Raw genomic sequence first — 20724 nt, 5'->3', positions numbered from 1 at the left:
CCTGTAGTAGTGGGAATTCAAACCATCCCAAGTCCCTCCCAGGCCTGTGCTGATACAGAATAAGTAGGAAAGACAGTGTTGTTAGCTGACGATTCTGTTTTCTAGAGATGTTTTTGAGAACTAGATGTTGAGGTTTTCATAGGCAGTGCTTTTCTGCAAAGCTTCATTGTAGTGATGGTATTACATAGGCTGATCTTTTTTAAGATTTATTTAATTTCTACAGCCTTGTACTGATGCATGAGAGAAAAATGGTGGAAAACCGGCTATTTCTATCCTGATTTTTCCCCTTCCTCCCCTTTGGGCCATTGCTATATGCAAAACAAAAAATAACACAAAGTCTTTTGTTTGTTTGGTTTTTAACTAAATTATCCAAATGAAGTCACTATGGGCAATTATGCGAAGTGGCATTTGCAATCCATAAGTAGAAGAGCTTTTCTAAATTAATGTTACTTTCTTAATATATCTGATTTAGTTTAGCTGCCCTACACAGGCAACTGTGGATTTTTTTCCCATTGGAGTTACATTGCTTCCTCATCTGCTGTATAAAACACACTTAATCTCACAATGGTTAACATTTTAAAAATACTTTGTTACTACTCTAACAGCTAGAGGCCCTGATGATGAACCAGCCATCTGCTGGTTCCAGAGAGATTGAAAGAAGGAGGGAACAATGAAAATACTTTTTTAGTAAATGACGATGATTTGAAGAACGCAGACACTGATAATAATAGCTATTGGTAAATTCTTCTCTCACAGTGATAAGAGGTTTAAACTTATGTGTCACTCTTGTTGTAATTCTGTTCCTACTATTCCTTTCACTACCTTTTCTCCACCAAGATCCATTCTTTTTCCCCCTTTGATGATATACATCACTTTTTCCTCTCTCTTTGCAATGTTCTTCTGTTAGTGTGTCTGACTCTCTGCTCTTTTGAGCAGAGAATCCCAAATCCCACTGCTTCTGCTGAAGCATCGCATCTGTAAGAATGATGCATAAACTCTACTCCAGTTCATCTTTTTAGGAAGCAAGAAGGGTAGGTGTTTAGGATTCTGTGGTTTTTCCTGAAACGTTAATCAGGATACTCAAGTCTCTCCAAATGGTAGTGGTCCTTGAGTGGACCAATTATTTCCTGAAAGTACTTTGAGTATAGTCACTCCTTTGTAGGAGTTTTCACTTCCAGTGAAGTAAAAAGATTGTTTTCACTACTGAAGGAGCAGAGCATGCTGTTCTGGACACAGCTAATCTCCTGTCCTTTGCTGCACACCTTGTGTTGAGGCTGTAGAGTGGCACAGGATGTCTAAAAGAGGGCTGTAGTATGATCTAGTGTTTTCTTTAAATATAAATCACATAGAGTTCAACAAATCCAGCACATACTGGGTGTGAAATCCTTCACTATAATCTGATAGCAAATGTTTATTTTGTGCATTTGGGTGGGTCTTTTTAAAGTATACACTCTAGAGTGCTATTAAAAGTTTAAAAACCCAAAAGATTCGTGTACTTATTTTTTAAAAAAAATAGTTTTCATATGGAATAGGAGTTATGCACTCTAGTCGTCCTGCTTTTTAAGAACTAATTTAGATATTAATGAAAGTAAAAGAAAACCCCTTGGTTAACAGCACTGTAAGTGAAAAGCAAATACAGTGTAAATTGTGTTCATTAACAGTAATAGAAATTGCATCTAAGAGCAGAGAAAAATGATTCATTTCTCAACTGGTGGTAGAACTGTTTTACCCGATTGCATATCAATGGGACAAAATGAGAATGTTATGAGTGGGCTTTAAGTGGAGCAAAGCTGCTAATAGAGATACACTGAAGGAGTCTGCCTCTAGAACCTGTTTGTTCTCCCTGTAACTTTAATCCTGTTTATCATCCCTATTTTTCCAATTTATTTCCATAGCTTTAGTGTCTTTGCATTGAATTATTTCTCTTCCCTCTTATGCAAATAAAGGTGACCCTCTATCTTAGTGCAGGAAATCAGAGCTCTATAGATCTTGTTCCTGTGTAATCTTACATAAAGCTCTCTGTAACACCCCCTCCGCTTTTTTTTTTTCCTTTTTGTAAAGTACAGCTTGTATTCGGCAGGAACGTTGACTCTTAATATTTAAGAAACAGCTCTTCAGGATATGGAGTGTAGAAACACAAATTATTCCTTCTTTGCCTTGTCTTTGCAAGCTACACACTTTATGCCATTACAAAAACCTTTGCTTGGTATTAAGATAATACTTGTGTTTCCAAGCCAAAGGGGAAATACACAGTAATCTGTACAGCAGAGAAGGATGTAGCTAAAATCTCTACTATCTGTTACATTATCATTAGTGAAGCTATGAATGAAGGACTACAACACTGGGAAATGGTCCATTGTCCAATAGGGGGAAAATAATGAAAAAACCCCAACAGTCAGCCTAGAAAAACTGGTATTTCTTGTGTCCCTATCACAAATTTATCAATTTGTCAAGTTTCAGGTTAATAGTAAAGGAAATATTTATGCCTTCCTTCCCAGTGCTGATAGTCTCATTTTAGTGTATGTATTTAGTGTGTTCAATGAGCGTGCTGAGGCGAAAATCATGACCCTGTTTTCTGCAAGTGATTTGAAAGGTTTTATTTCAGTCAGACTAATTTGGCACAGTGAATCAATGTTGTGATTGAGTGTAATCAGTAGTCTTCATTTGGGAGAAAGCATGTCTCCTCATACTAAGGAAGATCTTGGAAAGAAAATTAGCTTTCATTATATGTTTCAACTATTTTCAGTTTATACCTCCTTAACCTTTATAGTCCAACTAGCATGCCTTTTTGAAACCTGGGTTTACTAAAAAGGTGTGAAAAATTAATCAAGTTCATATTTAGGTCCTAAGACATTCATGCAGTTCTTACTGTTGATTTTTATAATTATTTACAGTTTTGTTTAAGATAGTACAAGGTAGCATGTATTTTCTCTGTTTAGCACATTACAGTTATGAAAATCTTCAAGCTCAATTTCAGGATAAAGCTTTGCTTTAGCAAGCTGCAGAAATTGCACGATATATTTAAAGCTAGGTTTACTTATATGCTGGCATGTATCAGAAGAAATAGTCTTCTACTGATGCAAATACAATAAGCTATGGAATAGTATAGCGTGCTCTCATTCCGTTTTCTTCTATTCCATTAGTATTATTCCAAAGAAAGTTTGTTTTTCATTTTCAGTTTGGAGGAGGTGAATCATTGCTGCTGTATGTACTTCCAGGCTTTGATTTTTCTTTTTGTGCTAAGTGCTCGCTCTTTTTAAAATATTGTGCAGGGCTCACTATCCTGGAACAAAAACAGTGCCAAATGCCTTACTAACTAAGAAGAAACTGTGGTCTTCAGAAGATTACAGTACTTTCAATGATGAAGTAGGTGCAGGCTGCTGGGCTCGGATCCTGAACCAAAACTACGTGAATGGAAACATAACCTCGTAAGTGTTGTGCACCGTTGCTCGTTTTCACAACTTCATATGTAAGAATTGTTTAAAGTACTGTATAACACATCCATCTGCTATGGTAAGATAGTAGGTAAACTGAAACTCTCTCCACTGTCAGTCTGAATTCAAATATAGTAAGGTATGAAGTCTACTGTCCTTACCTCTTTCTGGGGTAGAAGTCCCACAAGTTTTAATGTATTCTTGAGTTACTGTTCCACAGTATCCAATGGCTTATGCAGCTGAGTTCAGATGCCTTTGAGACTCTGATGGTATTTGTTAAAAAGAGAATGATCTTAAGAAGAACTAACAACATGAAAAACATTGGAGGAAAATAACAATAAAGTTAATTTATCTGTATTTTTCTTAAGGTCTTTATCATGTTGTCTTCAGTTAAAAGTAGTAGGTATGGATGTAATTATCTAGTTTTTCCATACAGCTTCTTTCTCAGAGTCCATTCTAAAACATGCTATAGTCTTTTGATATGTTTACTGTTTCCTGCACAGTTTCTTTCCAAACTGAAATCTGGAATAAAGCTGTTCTATTTACTGGGAAAATACATAACTCACAGTTTTAGAAGAGAATAGAAAACATACTTCGATGTTTCCAGTGCAAAACCTGCTAATCTGAAAGAAAAAAAAAAAAGGTTTGATTAAAGAAAATGTAGGCATCAAGATGCAAGCAAAATTGTTCAAAGCTTTTAGTTTTTATGTAACTTCATTTTGGAACAATAAAGAGAAATCTTTTTGTCTGAAATGCTTGAAATGGAGCACAGCACAAAGCACTTAAATAGTTGTAAAGGGAAGTTTCTTGAGTCACTTGGTTTCTATGAATCTTCTGTCTCCTCTGCAAGCTGAAACTTTCTAACAGATGAATATTTCCTATGTGAATTCCTGACCATTCCAGTTGCCTTTTGACTCTCATATGCTTTAATATCTTACTTTGGGGTCTTTCTTTTCCCATTTTTTTCTTTTTTTATGAGCCCTTTGTAATTATATATGCCCCATTTGTTTAGGAACCTGATAGCCAGACCTACGTATTGCATTTAGAAATTATTGTAGAATAGTTCCAAGTCCATATATCCAATATTGAAGTTATCTTGGCTTTTATGTTGAAAACAGAGTCTTTCTGATGAAAGGCAGCTCATCTTTCTGCTAAACTCATTTCCTTTGAACTTGAGTTCCCTATATTTTTTTCTGAGTTTGAAACTCTGCAGAACAAGTTTAACGTGAGCAAGTTGAGTTTACAACTCAAGAGTTGTTTATTTTATGAGCATCTTTTTTGTAAGATTTCAGGATCTCTTCTGAAATGCTTGCGTAGCGTGATAAATCTATGGCAATGACTTTAGAATGAGGTCTTTGCACAAATCTGTATGCAATAGCAGAACAAGATGCCAGCTTTTGCTTTCTACATAACTGCTTTATTAAGCAGTATTTCCATACTTATGCCACACAGGTCTTAAGTTTAAAGTCCTAGCAAAAGATTTTCAGTGAAGACCAAATCAAAAGACTTGAAGTAATTAATCTTGTCACTATCCTGACAACTTCTTGAAATAGCAACAGCTCCTGGAGGATGGCTGGTTAGAGTTGTTTTCTGTTTGTTATTTATATAGATAAAGGAAGGATATATATGTATTTTTTTTTTTTAGTGGTACTTAACCACTTTCCCAAACCCCTCCCCCCCAAAAACCTACCACCAGCAACAACCAACCAATGAAAAAAACCAAAACACCCCAACAAAAAGCTGTAAACCGTGCTAACTTAATTTTTTCCCCTTCAAAACAGGGGGAAAAAACAACAAATGGAGTCTTTAACCCTCAGTACACTTTTCCTTTAATGTGCAGCTTTTTATGGTGATATAGCCAGAGAATGTATCATCAGTTTTGTAAGAAGTTCTCAACACTGGAAGTTCATTTGTTTCATTTTCCTCTCCTGTGTTGGTTTTTTTTTTTCCCTCCTTCAGCTGGGAAGATTTTTTTTTTCTTTTTTTGCCTTAAACTTCTTTTCATTGTATGCTGAAGAAGAAAGAGGAATAAATTCTTGTACTAAATTCATCTAATACTATCCGTATGAATGGAGCAAACAAACCTGTTTTTCTTCCAGAACCATTGCATGGAACTTGGTGGCTAGTTATTATGAAGAGTTACCCTTTGGTCGATGTGGATTAATGACAGCGCAAGAGCCATGGAGCGGCCACTACAAAGTAGAAGCTCCTATCTGGATTACAGGTAAAAAGTTTGCAGTTAAAAGTTTGGTGATCTAACACAGAGCATAACTGTATTTTCCGAGGCCTTTATTTATTTAGTGGTTTCTTATGTGTATTATTTTTTATACCAAATTAAAGTAGATTTGTGGAAAGTTTTGTGAATACTTTAAAAAAGAAGAAGAAAAAAAGCTTCTTTCAGTAGAAAACAGAAAGATCTAATAGCAAGGGAAATCTTAATACTTGATTGCTAGATACAGCAGAAATGAATGAACTACTACCTTTTATAGCTGTTACTATTAAAATATTTTGATCTGAAGTGCCCATAAAGGTTAGTGTGCTTTCCTAGTTCCTTTCCCTCTTCTTTTTTAATCCTTAAGTAGACATTTGATACCTCTCAGTTTGAGAAAATGGAACAAAGAACCTCTGTATTCTTGTCCTGCTTGAGATTCTTGGCTTGTGTAAGTCAACATTTCCTTGTGCTTGGGGAAAGGGGAGTGTGTTCACATAGTGTCTATGGACACATGGATTCACTGGCTACTCTGTAGTCCTTCTGTAATATTTTATTGTCTTTGCCACAGTTCAGTAGAGCAAGTAGCATATGCAATGCCATAAAGGAGGAACAAGGCAAATGCCTTCATTTTTAGTCTTATGCTAGTTACCTGTATATGTAAAAGCACTAAAAAAAAAAAAGGCCATACTGTCATATGAACAGTTCAGAACAACTGAGCAGTTGTTTCTGTTTCCATGTTGCTCACGATTTTCATGATCTAGGTCATATTCTTCTTTGGTACTCTCTCTTATATGCTGGAAACCTTATTTATTCAGTTATTCCTCATGGAGATGCCCATCTATGCTTTCTCTGGCTCAACTGTTTATTTAAAAAAAAAAAAAAAAAAAAAAAAAAGAAAAAAAGAAAAAGGAGAGATGTGGGAAAATCTAAACTGTGATGAATATTCATATTGCATGTACATGATTGACTTATATAGTGGTGTAATAGATTTTTTTTTTCTTCCTGTCTAAATAATCGCTGTCATTTTAACTGTTTTGTCTGCCACAGAGCTGATGTTTTTAATCATGCCTTAGTATTATTCTTTAATCTTTCTTCTTGTGTAGGTAGAATTTGTTTTGGAGGTTCCATTACTTTCTTCCCAAAATCAAGTTTTTGTTGTGTAAGCATGTATGAGAGAAAAATTTAATTCAGACTACAAATATTTTTTATTAAGACTTAATTATTTTCTTCTGATTTTTTTGTTCTGTTTTGTCTCAGCACACACAACGCAATTTACTCAGCCAGGCTGGTCATACTTGCAAGTGGATGGACACTTAGAAGGAGGTGGCAGTTTTGTAGCTCTGACAGATGGCCTAGGAAACCTTACCATCATCATTGAAACTATGGTATGTGCATCAGCAATTCTAATGAACTAGAAAAGATAAAGGAAATGTTTTGTTATGAAGAACCTGTTTTGATTTATGCAGTTCAATATCTGTGAATATATTCTTTGATGCTTGTAGCTTTGTTAGTGAGACCACTAGAGGTCCTTTTTTCTATCTAAACTTTGAATAGCTAGTTGAATCTTCCTGGAGACCAATGTATATGTCATCTTTATATCACAAATTAGCTTTAATTTGATGACACACTCTGGGACGAAATTAAATCATGTGCTTTTTTTAAGCAGTATTCAAAATCAAATTATTAAGCTAGTATAATTGCAGCTGTCATTAAGATAACAGTGAAATAAATAGTTGCAAATTGATCCTATGTTGCCTTTTTAATTTCAATTTCTACTGTATGTTTTTAATTAACATTGCCATGTGATGCATTCCAGTAATGGATGTTCCTTCTGTTACATTTATTTTTTTTCTTCAGACTCATAATCACTCTCAGTGTATCAGGCCTCCACTGCCTCATTTCAGTGTGACACCTCAGAGAGCAACTTTCTACCTCAAAGGGTCATTTGTAAGTAGATCTTGAATGCATTTGATCAGTCTTGTAAAATGAATTGCTATCCATAATCAAATACATGCCAGACAATATCACAGGTTAGCAAGAAATTGGAGTTCTTTACCTCCAATACTAGAGGCTGTTACACACCTGGCAAAGTTTTGAGCATTCTAGTTCTACTTTTACCATGAGATGTAACGTCATAACTGAATTCGTAGAATTCCTACCTCCCAGTCTAATCATCTGTATATTGAAGAAGAAATTCCCCAGAACAGAAATGCAATTGGATTTTTCTTTAGGATTTATTCCAAGGCTGTGTGCTCTGACATGCTGACATAGTTTGACGGGCCAGCATGGCCATGACCTTTCTAGTTGTTATCAGCTCCTTTCCAGGGGAGTAACTGCAGTTGATTGTACACTGTAGGTTATGTTGTTCTATCTTGTGAAGAGATACTCTGAGAATCTCCCAGTTGTTTGTTTTTTGTTTTTTTTATCTCACTAAACTGAGTTTCCCTCCGAAACGTGAACAATACTTTCACAGTGTAAACTGGAGTGAATCTTTGTTAGTTGATTTGGATGATTGCTTCTCAGAAGCTCAAAGTGTTTACTTGTTTGGAATTTGTTTTTTGATGGCATTAGTTTGCTTTCATTTAGGAGGAGATAGTTTGGACAATACTTTTGGCAATAAGATGGTTTGCTTAGGAAAAGTAGTTGAGCATCACTTCTGATATACAGCTCCCTTTGGGGGAAGTATCAGACGGCTTATCCAAACCAAACTCGAGGTTGCTTGCTTTGTTGTTCATCTGGGTAACTAAAAAAAATTGTAGGGGTTGGGTATGATTAAAATCTGTAACTAATGTAGTAGATATGCCATAGTATTGCAGAAGTTTGGAGATCTGTAAGTGAAGTACTTTGCTCAAAAATGAATATCAAAGAATCAGCAACTAAACTAAAGGTCTCATTAAAGCAAAATTAGCAGGAGATTATTTCAGCCTGGTTGCTCCTAGGTTGGTAATAGAGAAGCTAAAGATTGCATGTGTGATTGCAATGCTTTCTGTCTTTATAAGCAACATTACTGCATGTTAGGACAATGGCTTATTGACGTATAATCTATAAAAAGATAAGCCATACGTAATGGCTAGCTGAATAGAGTGGTGGCCTCTAATGTGATCAACAGCTCTAAAATAACAAAAATCAGACACCCTTAGAGGACCGATTTTTCTCAAGGTGAATATTTAAGGGGGGTTTTTGTTGTTGTTGGGGGTTTTTTTTGTTTGTTTGTTTTTTTTTTAATTTTATATTGTGTTTCATTGTAGTATATGGTGGAAACCCTTCAAGTGTGGCATTCTAGACTTGGTTTTGAATCTGGAAACTCTAGTCTTTTCCAGCAACTCCATCCTGTAAAGGTAAGTTGATCAGTTTTAATTACAGTCTCTCTACAGTTTCAGGTGTTTCTTCCCCCTTTGCTGGAACTCCTGGACTTTCATGCCTAAACTACATATTAGGGCATGTTTTATTAGCTCCGTTTGACTACAATTTTACCACTATATACAGGCTTACCTGGAGGTAACAGAGTTTGGGGGAAAGGGCTTTTCAAAATAGCTCAGAGATATTAAATGCTGGGGCAAGAAGACAGGATTTTTGCCTTAAATCTGGATTTTAGAGGATCTTCTTTAATTCAGAAACTTGGGTATTTTGTTATTTAGTTGTTTGATTTTTGCAGCTTGAGCTTTCTTTAATTCCAGGTGTGGAAGGGAAGTTTTTCTTTAGATCTAAACGTGGATGAAGTCTACACTTTAACCACACTCAAGACAGGGCAGAAATGTGGTTGCCCAGAGCCTCCACCCCCTCAGCCCTTTCCTTCAAATTACAAAGATGATTTCAATATTCGTAAGTCAGAATTCTCTTATCCACAAACTTAATTCACACAGAGATACAGTCTTAATGTAGAAAGGCAATAACAATTATGTTATCTGAGTCCTCTAATGTAGTGACATGAAGTAGTCTGAATGCGTGTTTTATTTTTGTTTATTTATGTCTGCTTCTCCAACAACTTACACCTGTATACTTCGCTTGCAATGAGGTGTATTTAATTCTGTGTCTTAACGGGGTGATCACTAACAGTTTTAAAATTCTTGATGCAAATGATATAGCTCATAACTATAGTGAACTAATTTTTGGAAGGAAGATAGAGAAGAAGGTAATTTACTTTTTCATGTGTTTGCAAAAACTGGCGTCTGCTTAAAAACAAAACCAAAACTAAAATCACCTTCCAACTCCCAAAACTTCCGTTTTGGAGACTGTGCTTTGATAGAGTAAGTCAAAATTCTGGAGAATATTTTCAGAGGAAATTTCTGAAAACAAGAGTACACAGAAGAAAAATACTGTTTTGGTATTGATATGTATTTTATTTTCTGAACAGGTAATCCACCTTTCAGTGAAGCCCCAAATTTTGCAGATCAGACAGGTGTATTTGAATACTTCATAAATGCTTCTGACCCAGGAGATCATGTGTTCACACTCCGCCAGGTGGTGGTTCAGCGACCCATCACTTGGGCTTCTGATGCAGACCAGACCATCAGTCTCATAGGAAATTTTCAGTGGTATGTAAATACCATTTTCTAGTCACATCCGGGGAAATGTCCTCCTTACAGTGTGAGTTATGATCAGTTAATCTGTCTCAAGCCTCATTTCTCTTGGACAGAGGGCTTTTGCATTCAGACTCTCTGTAGACATGTAGAAATGATGACTTAAAGGGACTTCCAAAAGTCATTGGGCCCTGCTCAGGGCTATTGCCAACTCTAAGAGATCAACTGTGTCTTTGTCTAAATGAGTCTTAAAAATATCCAAGGATGGAGAGTCCACCACATTTCTTGGTAGCTTGACCCACTGCTGTGCTGTCTTGGAAAGTTTTTTTCCTAATGTCCTGCTGGGCATATTTGTTCAAGCTGATTTTTCAGAATAATGGATCTGGGTTGGCACACTAGAAAGACCAAGTCAAAATCCTAATTCAGAGTGTGCACTGAGTTTCAATACGTTTTTAAATGAGACAAAATAACTTATGCAGTTTAAATTACTTAGTATTGAGTCGTCTTGATTGTTAGCGATTTGATCAATCTCATCTCAATGAAATAGTCTGGGAGTTAATTCAGTTGTATTTGTTGCAGACTGCCATCTTCTGAGCAGTTCCTAGAATTGTGTGGATTTGATTCAACTGCTACTTAGAACAGTTTTATTTCTGAGTAAACATAACTGAGATTTACTGGTTTGATAAGAATATGGTTATGATTGCAATTCTTTCTAGGAGCTATAATGATGGTAATTTGGAATCAAGCAGCATATTTTAGCGTAATGCTTATTTAAAATTAAAAAGCATTTGGGAAAGAGCCTGTTCATTAATTGGTTTAGTAATGGTAAGTGATAATAAACTTTGTTTAAAACTTTTTCTTCTATTTGGAAGTCAAGCTTAAATTCTTTTGATATGTTCTTTACAATAGCCATTCTGTCAGTTTTTTTTCCACTTTGATTGGATCATTGATCCCCCAAATGCTTGTTCAGAACATGCTTCACAATTCTAATTTCTGGCTTGGACAAGTGATTGAATCACTTTGCATTGAAGCCTGGAAGAATACCACCATCTTGTAGCTGGAGGTTGTTCTTCAGTTACCTGATGTTTTCTTCTGCAGCCCTCTGTTAAGCAAGGTCTCGTATTCCCCTTATAATCAACTTTCCCTCATTGAGTAGATCATATTCAGTGATCCCTATAACAGGTACACAGGATGTATTCTTAAATTACTGTACTGAGATTCCTAAAAACTTCCTATTATTTCATTTTGGTTCCATTTCTTTCTGAATTTTCGTCTTGCTTTCAGAACCAAGCTTGCTTCCTGAATATTCAGCAGATTATTCAAGTTTTACTGATCTGTAATTTTTCATAATGATAGTCTTCAATTTCAAGCCCTCTGATTTATTTGCCTCATCTTCAGTTTAAGGCTCATCTTGTCCTAGGTCGATGTTTTCAACCATTAGTGTATGCTATTGAAATACTGAACCAATCTTGCACTGAATTTATCTGTGGAATGATATTTGACTTCAGTCATCAATGGCAATTTATTATGATTAAATTTCAGGATTATTTAGTTGGTTTTAGTTTGGATTTTAATCTTGTGCTTCTGAAAGCTTTTTGTTCCTACTCCTGAACTTGTTAGTGTTTTGCTCTGATGGTTTTATTGAACCTAGCTGTATCCTGAAAATAGTACTATTTAACTCATTCTACATTGCTTCCAATCTCTTTATAACGGCTTAAGCAAGATGTGGAGTTCTCTTGTTTAATGCATCAGGAGGCAAGAAAGAAATCTTGTTTGTGTAATGAATATGTATCCAAGAGACTGATACCTCTAATAGCATTACATTAGAATGAAATCTCAGGTTGTTCTTACTATTATGTAAGAGGTGGGAGAAGAGTTGCTAAAATAAATATTCTTTATGATTTAGTTATCAGCTGAGCTGTTGTCATAGAGAGTCTTTTCACATTCTGTAAATAATTGTAGATAATTAGAAACTTCCTAAATATGCGACCTTGTGGCTGTATCCATATTGCAAGTCCTTTCAGACATGGGATGTAGATTTGTAGTTTGAATGTACATTAATAGAGGTAAAGAATGCTCTTAATTTTTATTGTTAAGAGGCTTGTAGCGCAACTTTGGGGCAGGGGAGGTTGTAAATTTTCTAGGTGGCATTTGATTGGTCTGCTATTCCTTTGCTTTTTTCACCTTTACAGCTGTCATTATATGTATAACATGGTGCTTTGCTGTTGAGCTGAAGTATCACCTCAGGAAAATAATAATTTCAACATGTTTGAACATTTTGTTTAAAAACGTTTGTTTTGGCTTTTGGGCAAGAGGGCTGGATTACTTAAGACTTGGCCTGTATTAAAAATCCTAGAGAAATGAAGATCAAATTTTTGCAGATGTGGTGCTATGACCTTGAATCTTGGATTTGATTTAGTTATCTAAAAGCAACTTTTCATTTTGCAGACCTGACAGTTTTTCTGTGGAGATGCAAACCTTCTGTTTGTTTTTTTGTTTGTTTGTTTGTTTTTGTGGTTGTTTTTTTTTTTTAATACTTAATTGAAAGTTGCTGACAATACACTTCATTTTGGTTGGTTTCTGAGAACTGCTTTTCCTAAGAAAATCTATGGACTCATAGGTGGGAAACAACCAGTCTAGACAAGTCCAGTACATCTTGCACCTGTAGGTCACAATTCAGATTGCTAAGTCTTTCCTCAAAAAGGTTGCTGTACTACATAGGGAATACTCTTCTACCTACTGCCTGCTCAAAAAAGCCGATTCCTTGCTTGTTAAAGCACTAAACTTCTCTTATAGGGTAAACATGACAGTCACTTGTGACATCTACATAGAAAAACAACGTGATGGGGGCGTGTTTATCGCAGGAAGAGTCGACAATGGTGGTATATATGTTCGACGTACCAAAGGAGTTTTCTTCTGGATTTTTGCAGATGGCACCTACAGAGTCACTGGTGACCTAGGTAAGCAGCCCTTTGCTGAAGTGGATGCTGACATATGGACATGTCATTTTGATAGTCTTGATAAAAATGACTAACATTCAGATTTTGTAATTCAGTTGTCATCATTACGAATTTAACCCATTGTGCTCTAATGATGGCCACATTTTGTATGTGAAGAGAGCATCTGAAGGCTACTGGCTGGTCCACTTCTCAGTCTCAGCTTTCTGGATTTTTTTTTTCTGCTGATGTCGTGGTTTAACCCCAGTCAGCAACTAAGCACCACGCAGCCGCTTCCCCCTTCCCCCTCCCAGTGGGGTGAGGAGGAGGAAAGAGAAAAAAAAAAAAAGTAAAACTCATGGGTTGAGATAAACAGTTTAATAACTAAAGTAAAATATAATACTAACAATAGTAATAATGAAATATAATAATAATAGTAGTAATGAAAAGGAATATAACAAAAAAAGGAAGGGGGGGAAGGAAAAAAAAAACCAGTGATGTACAATGCAATTGCTCACCACCCGCTGACCGATGCCCAGTTAGTTCCCGAGCCGTGATCCGCACCCCCGGCCAGCTCCCCCCTGTTTATATACTGGGCATGACATTCCATGGTATGGAATACCCCTTTGGCTAGTTCGGGTCAGCTGCCCTGGCTATGCTCCTCCCAGCTTCTTGCACACCTGCTTGCTGGCAGAGCATGGGAAACTGAAAAGTCCTTGGCTTAAGATAAGCGCTACTTAGCAACAACTGAAACCTCAGAGTGTTATCAACATCATTCTCACACTAAATCCAAAACACAGCACTGTACCAGCTACTAAAAAGAAAGTTAACTCTGTCCCAGCCGAAACCAGGACAGCTGACAAAACCTATTTTACACTAGCAAATGTAAATTATTTTGCTTTTCATAAATACTCTGAAACAATATTAATTACAGAAAGGTTTGATCTGTATTCTTATATGACACCTAAAAAGAAAATCCTGCTTGAAATGCAGTGGCCTGTCTTGTAGAGCAGTGCAAGTCAATATACATACATCTGGCTTAGGTGATGATGATGACTGGCCTACTGTTTCCACAAATTATGCATTCTGCTGTTAGTCTAGCTCAGTAGAGTGAGACCATATTCTGCTTGTGATGCTAACATTCATATGTGTTCATCTATAGAGCACTTGACAGGCACATGAAAGAGTGTATGTCATAATACTTCATCAATAGCTAAAAGTTCTTTTCGATTTGCTTTGAAATAGTGGCAGGTTTTGTTGTTTAAATGCATTTCCTATCACTTCATGAGTACAAATTAAAATTTTCAATGGTTTCTGATGAGTCGAAGACAACTTCTAGAACTACAGTATATCTGATATGAAGACAGCCTATAATGACCCGTTTCACACTGTACTGGACCTTAAAAATAGTTTTGTCTTCTATTTGGTAGCTGTAGTTTCTCATTTCTACTCATTTTGGGTTTTTGTGGTGGTGGTTTCCCCCACACCCCCTTTTTTACCATGGATGGGTAGCATAAAGAAGGCTTTATGTTAGCTTGTCTTAACATACCGGTGCTCTCTAGGGAAACTTCGCAATGTCTAACTCCATAACAACTTAAGTTTCAGCTGTATGTAAAAACATACTTATGTTTAGGATCAATTCCAGTATTTCTTTTTAATAAGACATAACAACATTACCCAATTAGTTTCTCAGGCTGTCAAAAATAATTTTTCCTAGATGAAAAGAGAGGATTTTGATTAACCACCTCGTTATTTCAGACTGAGACACTCGTTATACAATATGATAATTTTTTTCTGTACAGCTATTTTCAGTGATCTTCATATTTTTCTAGAAGGAAGCCTGAATGTTAAATTAACTTGCAGCTAAAACTGTCTACTGAATAACTGAAGATTCTACTTGTAGCACTTAATTTTTTTCAGGTCTTCCATCCAGGTGTCAGTCACATCCAATTTTTGCTTAGCTTAAATTTTGACTAGAACTAAGCAACATGATGATGTGGCAACTCAAACCTCTGATTTAAAAAAGTTCCAATACATAAACAGGAGATCTATAGAGCAAGCAGAGCAATAGCTACTGTCACACTTCATGAACCCGTACTCTCAATAGAGGGAATCCTTATCTCAGGCCAAATTCCGAAGAGCATTGGAGATTTCAGTGGAAAAATAGTCCTGGCAAAACAGGAGAGTGCACTGATAATGTAGAGTCCAGGTTTGCATGTTAAGCCTTCTATGCTGCAATTGAAATTGGTAAGATGTCAATCCTGAACGCTTGTGAAAAATAGGTATTATTTTCCTTTTGTTGGCTTGGTATTTTTTCAGTCTCAGCAAGGGAGTGAAGTAACACTTTGCTAACCTTAAACATGTTTTGCAGCTGGAGAAGAAATATTAATGAAAGGACTTTCTGGTGTCCGGGATAATGTGTGGCACACGCTTACTCTCAACATTCAGGTAAGGACACGGGCAAAAAGCTAGAAAACCAGTTATGAAACTTCCAGTCCTAAATGGTTTAGGCAAAACTATGCTATACTATTGACTGTCTACTTGCATTAGTTTGGCCCATCTAAAACATAAATATCTCTGCTATTTTAAACCAATATTAAAATACCACAGCAAGTTCTGCTGCCTGTATTTTTAAAGAGATCTTGAGAAACTGGAGAGGGTATAGAAAATAACTGGAAAGATGAGTTGAAAGCTGGAGATAGGAGGGCTAGAGAGGCAAATCTTTTGTTTAATCTAATGAAAAGATCATGAGCTGACTTCCTGTTCTGAAGACTGTCAGTAAACTACTAAACAAGCCTGTTTTGCAAATCTGGCTCCCACCAATTCCCTTTGCATGCTAAGGGCTTGTATGTGGAGCTAATTAAGGACCGGGGAACTCAGAGGAGCTGCCATCTTTCTTTCCTGTACTTAAAAAGCATGGGCATAGTGTTGCTTTAAAAATGGGCCACAGTTAATGAGAAGTCTGTCCACATTTTTTCCTTCCCCCCGATTCCACCTTTTTTGGCCATAGTCACTTGGTGAGGAAAGTAGTCCCAAGCTCTACTTTAAATATACCTGTGCACTTGGCTGGGTGTGACGTTGGTACAAGCAACTAAAAGGCTTTAAGTGCCTCTGCTGAATGCCAAATCCCTTTGCCTAATGTAACCTTTGCAACTGCAATGTGGGCTGAAATACGGGGAAGCTTGAATCCTAGCTGGGGAGATCTCCTACTGAAGCAAACTCTCTTTTAAAATTATGCACTGAGTCTTTCCCTCATCCTAAAATGTCAGTGAGGATTAGAAGATGTTTTTTGTCTTTTGTGCTTTCACATTGGGAGACAAAGGGACGCTTGTACCTGGGGCATTCACTGGAATGGATGTAGTTTAGTTTTGGCTATTGTACACCCACACTTAGGACAGTGATTGCCATCTGTAAAATGGGCCAAGACATTTGCTAACCTGAATGGGGTGCTGAAGATGAACATAAATCATTTAAAACATAAAACAGTGGTGGTAATTTTAAAATGATGATGCTACAAACTTCCATCTGTGCTGTTAAAGTATTTTGTACCAAATATGCCTTTGATGTAATGACAGAAGTGCAGAGCCCTCTTTAAAGAATTCTCATGCTGACTCCTTCTTGAAAGGCATTCTTTGCTTTTACCTGTGTCTGTAATTGTCTTTCAGATTAAGAAATACAAGTAAACTGAAGTACTTTTTTTCTAAATACTGTTTAGTGAAACACTGGCAAGATAAATTGTAACTTTTCCTGAAACTGTTTTTAATTTTAAGGGCAACATGATACTTGAAAGTTCTGCTGTCCCCTCTTCATCTCAGCTTAATGACTAAAATACATCTCTCCTATTGACTTTTGCCTAATTCTGCAGAATCAGTGCCAGGTGTATCATATCCCCTTAAGACAGTTGGGCTGTTTGAAGGAGCCTGACACAAGTGGAAGAGGAAAACCAGTTTACCTTTCAGATTCTACACTGAGTTTGCAAAGCTGTGAGTTAGGGGAAGATGAGCCTTTTATATATTCACTGTAAAGGCATTAGATGTGTTTCACAGAGCTGCTAGGCACTAGAGGATTCTATGCAATATTTAGAAGCGCCTCTGCATGGAAAATGTGTGAAATGTAGTTGAAAGTTGACATCTTTCTGCCTTGTCTCTTCTCCCATGTGAGTAGGCTCAGTGTCAACACAATCACTGGATTTTACAAAGCGAACTTTTTCCTTTTTTTTGACAGGGCACTTCTGCCTCAGGACTGTTAAATGGTTATCCACTCTGGGAGAATGTCACCATTCCTAAACCAAGTAACGGCTGGGCTGCTATTGGAACTCGCTCGTTTGAATTTGCACAGTTCGACAACTTTCATGTTGAAGCTAGCTGAGGTGGCTTTTGCATTTGGAGAACCCAGTTCTCATATTACTTTGAATAGGAGCCAGTTCAAACTTTGAGGTCAACTTAATGCTATGCTGAGATTGATCTGTTGGCAAGGAATCAGCATTCTGTCCTTATTATTTGTTAAAGGTTTACTTGAGTCGGTATCAACATGACTGTAACTTTATCTCCTGGTTGCTATGGGATTTTTGCCCTTCAATTTTTGGGGGTAAATTTTACTTCAAGGTAATGATGAAAACAAAATCATGGATTTAAATCTCTTTTAATAACAACATCTTAACTTCCCAGCTCACTTTTAAGATAACTTTAGAAGTTAACAGAAGACGGAGGCATCTCAAGCTGCATTTTTAACACTTACATGACTGTGTCCATTCCTTTCACTCTGAAAGAAAGTTAAATGCCAGTAAGCTTTATGAGCCAGTGGCCCCATACTTTTGTAGATCTGTCATTCTCAAATTTCATTTGGACGAAGTACCTATTTTTTCTATAGTAAAAAAAAGGATGTTTTGTCTGTTTTTCTGAGGCTAGACATTACAGTACTCCAAGTGCATTTGATTACTTCTTCCAACTTCATTGCCAGCCTTAAAATAGATGATATTTTCGGTGGAATGGAAATGTGCCTTATGGCTGATCACGCAGTGCAGGATGTGCCTTACTTCTAAACTACCTCCTCTTCCCAATGAAAGGGTTGACATGGATGAAAAGGTACCATAACTTGCAGTTCGTTAATGATAGCCTTGTGGCTTTTTTTGCACGGTGCAAAGAATAAAAGCTTTGCATCATGGATGCTGGCAAGCAGAGTGATTACTTTCCTGTCAGGTCGCATGTGGAAAAACTGGCCTTTTGTTCCTAGAAACTTGGGCAACCATCTCTCACTTTTGATGGATCTAAAGCTTAGAGCAGAAAATAACTAAAGCATAACAATGTTGTTTAGCTTATTATATTAATGTAGCACAGAGGAGATATGGATACTATCACATCCTGGTATAAAATTAAAAAAAAAAAAAAAAAAAATCTTTGCCCTTAAGAGCTTGCAATCTGTTCATAAGGTAAGTGACAGTAGTGGATGCAGACAGAATTGTTTAGTGTGCCAGGCAGTGGCAGTGACACAATAGTGTCTGTTTTTAAACTTTTCCTAGGTGTCACGCAGTAAAGTTCACAGGGAATTTCAGGTCCTTGAGAAAGGAGGGATTCTGTTTTGCTGTTGCTTCATTGTATTTTTTCCACGTTAATGTGCTACAAAAAAAAAAAATTCTTTGAGAATATAGTGAGGTACTAAATGGGATTTTCATCACACACATTCCAAATTCGGTTGGCTTCTGAATTTTTCTTGTTTGCTGTTGGTCAATTTGAATGAAGATGATGTTTGTTGCCATAACGAAACATGCCTCCTGTGTCCGTCTACTTTCCACATTCACATCCTATTTAATTGACAAGCAAGTAGTTCCACGGGCTTGATAGGGCACTAATAGCTGTATGAGGCTATCTGTAACAGGCAATATCTTATCTTGAGAAACAGATTTGCAGTATACTTCTATTTATACAGATTATTATTCTGATCCACTTTATTTTTAAGGCTGATTCCAGTAAATGTTAACTTCAGTCTTCGAATTTGTCATCTAATGTAGGGTTAATGTAATACGAATCATTACTGGAAAATTTTTATAAAGGTTATCTTCCAAATTAGCTTTTGGAGAAGAGATCTCAAAATTCCATCTCTAATAAGTAAAAATGTTTTATCTTTTAGCTATTATACTGATATTGCTATTAATTGGTTATGAATCATTCATGTGTGCAAGTTTCATACCTGCTAGTAACTTTGAAAAATGGTCCAAAGCACTAAACTTCAAAACTCTTGTAGAAGGCTTCCAAATATTAAGTAACTATTTACTTATTTACTTAACTGAGTGAAAAATGAAAGCCATTTTTCCACTTCAGTTTCATTTGATGGTTGAAGTATGGATGCAAATCTGTTCATTACTTACCTGATTTCAGAAGGGATGTCACTGGTAACTCCAGATGTGAAGGAATCTAATTTTAGGTCCTCATAATCAAATAATGAGTATAGGAGAAGTAGTTCTCAGAATAAACTTGTTTCAGCTGTGATGGATTTTCCTAGTAGGATACTTCTTGGAGACTTCCTGGTAGCTTGTGTGGCTGCAAGCAGTGTTTGTGTAAGAGCTCAGAAATGATACAGTTATTCCAAAGGAGCTGTCCAGTTTTTTTACCTTTAATGCACTAGTGTAATAAACTGTACTGTTATATTGTGTACTAAACACAATGTATTTTATCACTGGAAGTGTTGATTTTTTTTTTCTAATCTTAATTTATAATGTTAGAGGATTAAACTGTTATGAACAGAGTGATTTAATGGTGATATAATGTTATTCATCTTTATATGTCTGTAATTCTTCACCCTTCAGCAGGCTGCAATATGTTTGGCAATAACAAGCTGTCAGGTCTTTCACTGAGGGGTGGATTTATGTTGTTGATTATAAATACTAATCATTCCAAATGGACAAATAAAACACTTAAAACCCCTTTATTTGTGCAGAATGCTTCTGTAAATGGGTCTTGGTTTTCTCCAGTAAGAAAGCTCACAGTTTTTTCCATTGTGATTCCTGATAAATATGCTTGGCATTAGCTTAATTGGGTTGGAAGAGGTTTTCTGACACTCTGAATAGCCAAACAGTCCTCATTAACAAATATCTCAAAATCCATATGCATTAGGACTTGTGCTGTTGATAAAATGATTTTTTTGTAGTGCTCAATATACATTTTGCTTCTTTCTGGGTTTTTTTGCATTTAGTTAAGGGAATTAAATTGTATTTGAGGGCCAGTCATGCAAAACTGCTGAGTACTAAGTCCTTGTGAGATTTAGCGAAAGTCTTTTTCTAGGTATGGAAACAGATAGTGCTGTATGGAGGTACTTTTAAAGTTTAAATGAGTCTTCTTTACTTTGAATATCCTTTTGAATCTAGCTTCAAATGTGCTTCCCCCTCGCCCCCAAACTTAAGGGTTCAACTTTAAAAGGGGGACAGAGATTCCATAGAGCTAGCCATGTTTTCCAGGCCATCATGCCAGTAGATACCAATTACCCTGGAAATACTGTCTTCCAGTAGCCAGGTATGTGCTACCGCCTACACAAACACTGCATCAAAATCAATTCTGTCCCTTCTCTGCCACCTCACCTTTGAGGTTAGACATGATGAGCAGTTCTTGGGATTTTCAAATTCCTGCAGA

General features: G+C 36.4%; 1 protein-coding gene across 1 annotated transcript in view; it reads left to right on the top strand.

Annotated features, from left to right (window-relative positions):
• Window positions 1-18474, top strand: part of GALC (galactosylceramidase) — a 39912-nt gene extending 21438 nt beyond the window's left edge. The window contains exons 8-17 of the mRNA XM_050897299.1: window positions 3273-3428; window positions 5534-5658; window positions 6904-7031; window positions 7504-7593; window positions 8895-8984; window positions 9324-9468; window positions 10001-10181; window positions 12963-13126; window positions 15474-15550; window positions 17327-18474. Of these exons, the coding sequence (XP_050753256.1) occupies window positions 3273-3428; window positions 5534-5658; window positions 6904-7031; window positions 7504-7593; window positions 8895-8984; window positions 9324-9468; window positions 10001-10181; window positions 12963-13126; window positions 15474-15550; window positions 17327-17470 (1300 nt within the window). The 3' untranslated portion in view covers window positions 17471-18474. The remainder of the gene's footprint in view (window positions 1-3272; window positions 3429-5533; window positions 5659-6903; window positions 7032-7503; window positions 7594-8894; window positions 8985-9323; window positions 9469-10000; window positions 10182-12962; window positions 13127-15473; window positions 15551-17326) is intronic.
• The last annotated feature ends 2250 nt before the right edge of the window (window positions 18475-20724 follow it).

This window comes from Gymnogyps californianus, chromosome 5 (genome assembly GCF_018139145.2).
Source record: "Gymnogyps californianus isolate 813 chromosome 5, ASM1813914v2, whole genome shotgun sequence".
NCBI classification, from domain to species: Eukaryota; Metazoa; Chordata; class Aves; order Accipitriformes; family Cathartidae; genus Gymnogyps; species Gymnogyps californianus.
The sequence above is the reverse complement of the archived record's forward strand: the minus strand, read 5'-3'. Positions and strand labels throughout refer to the sequence as shown.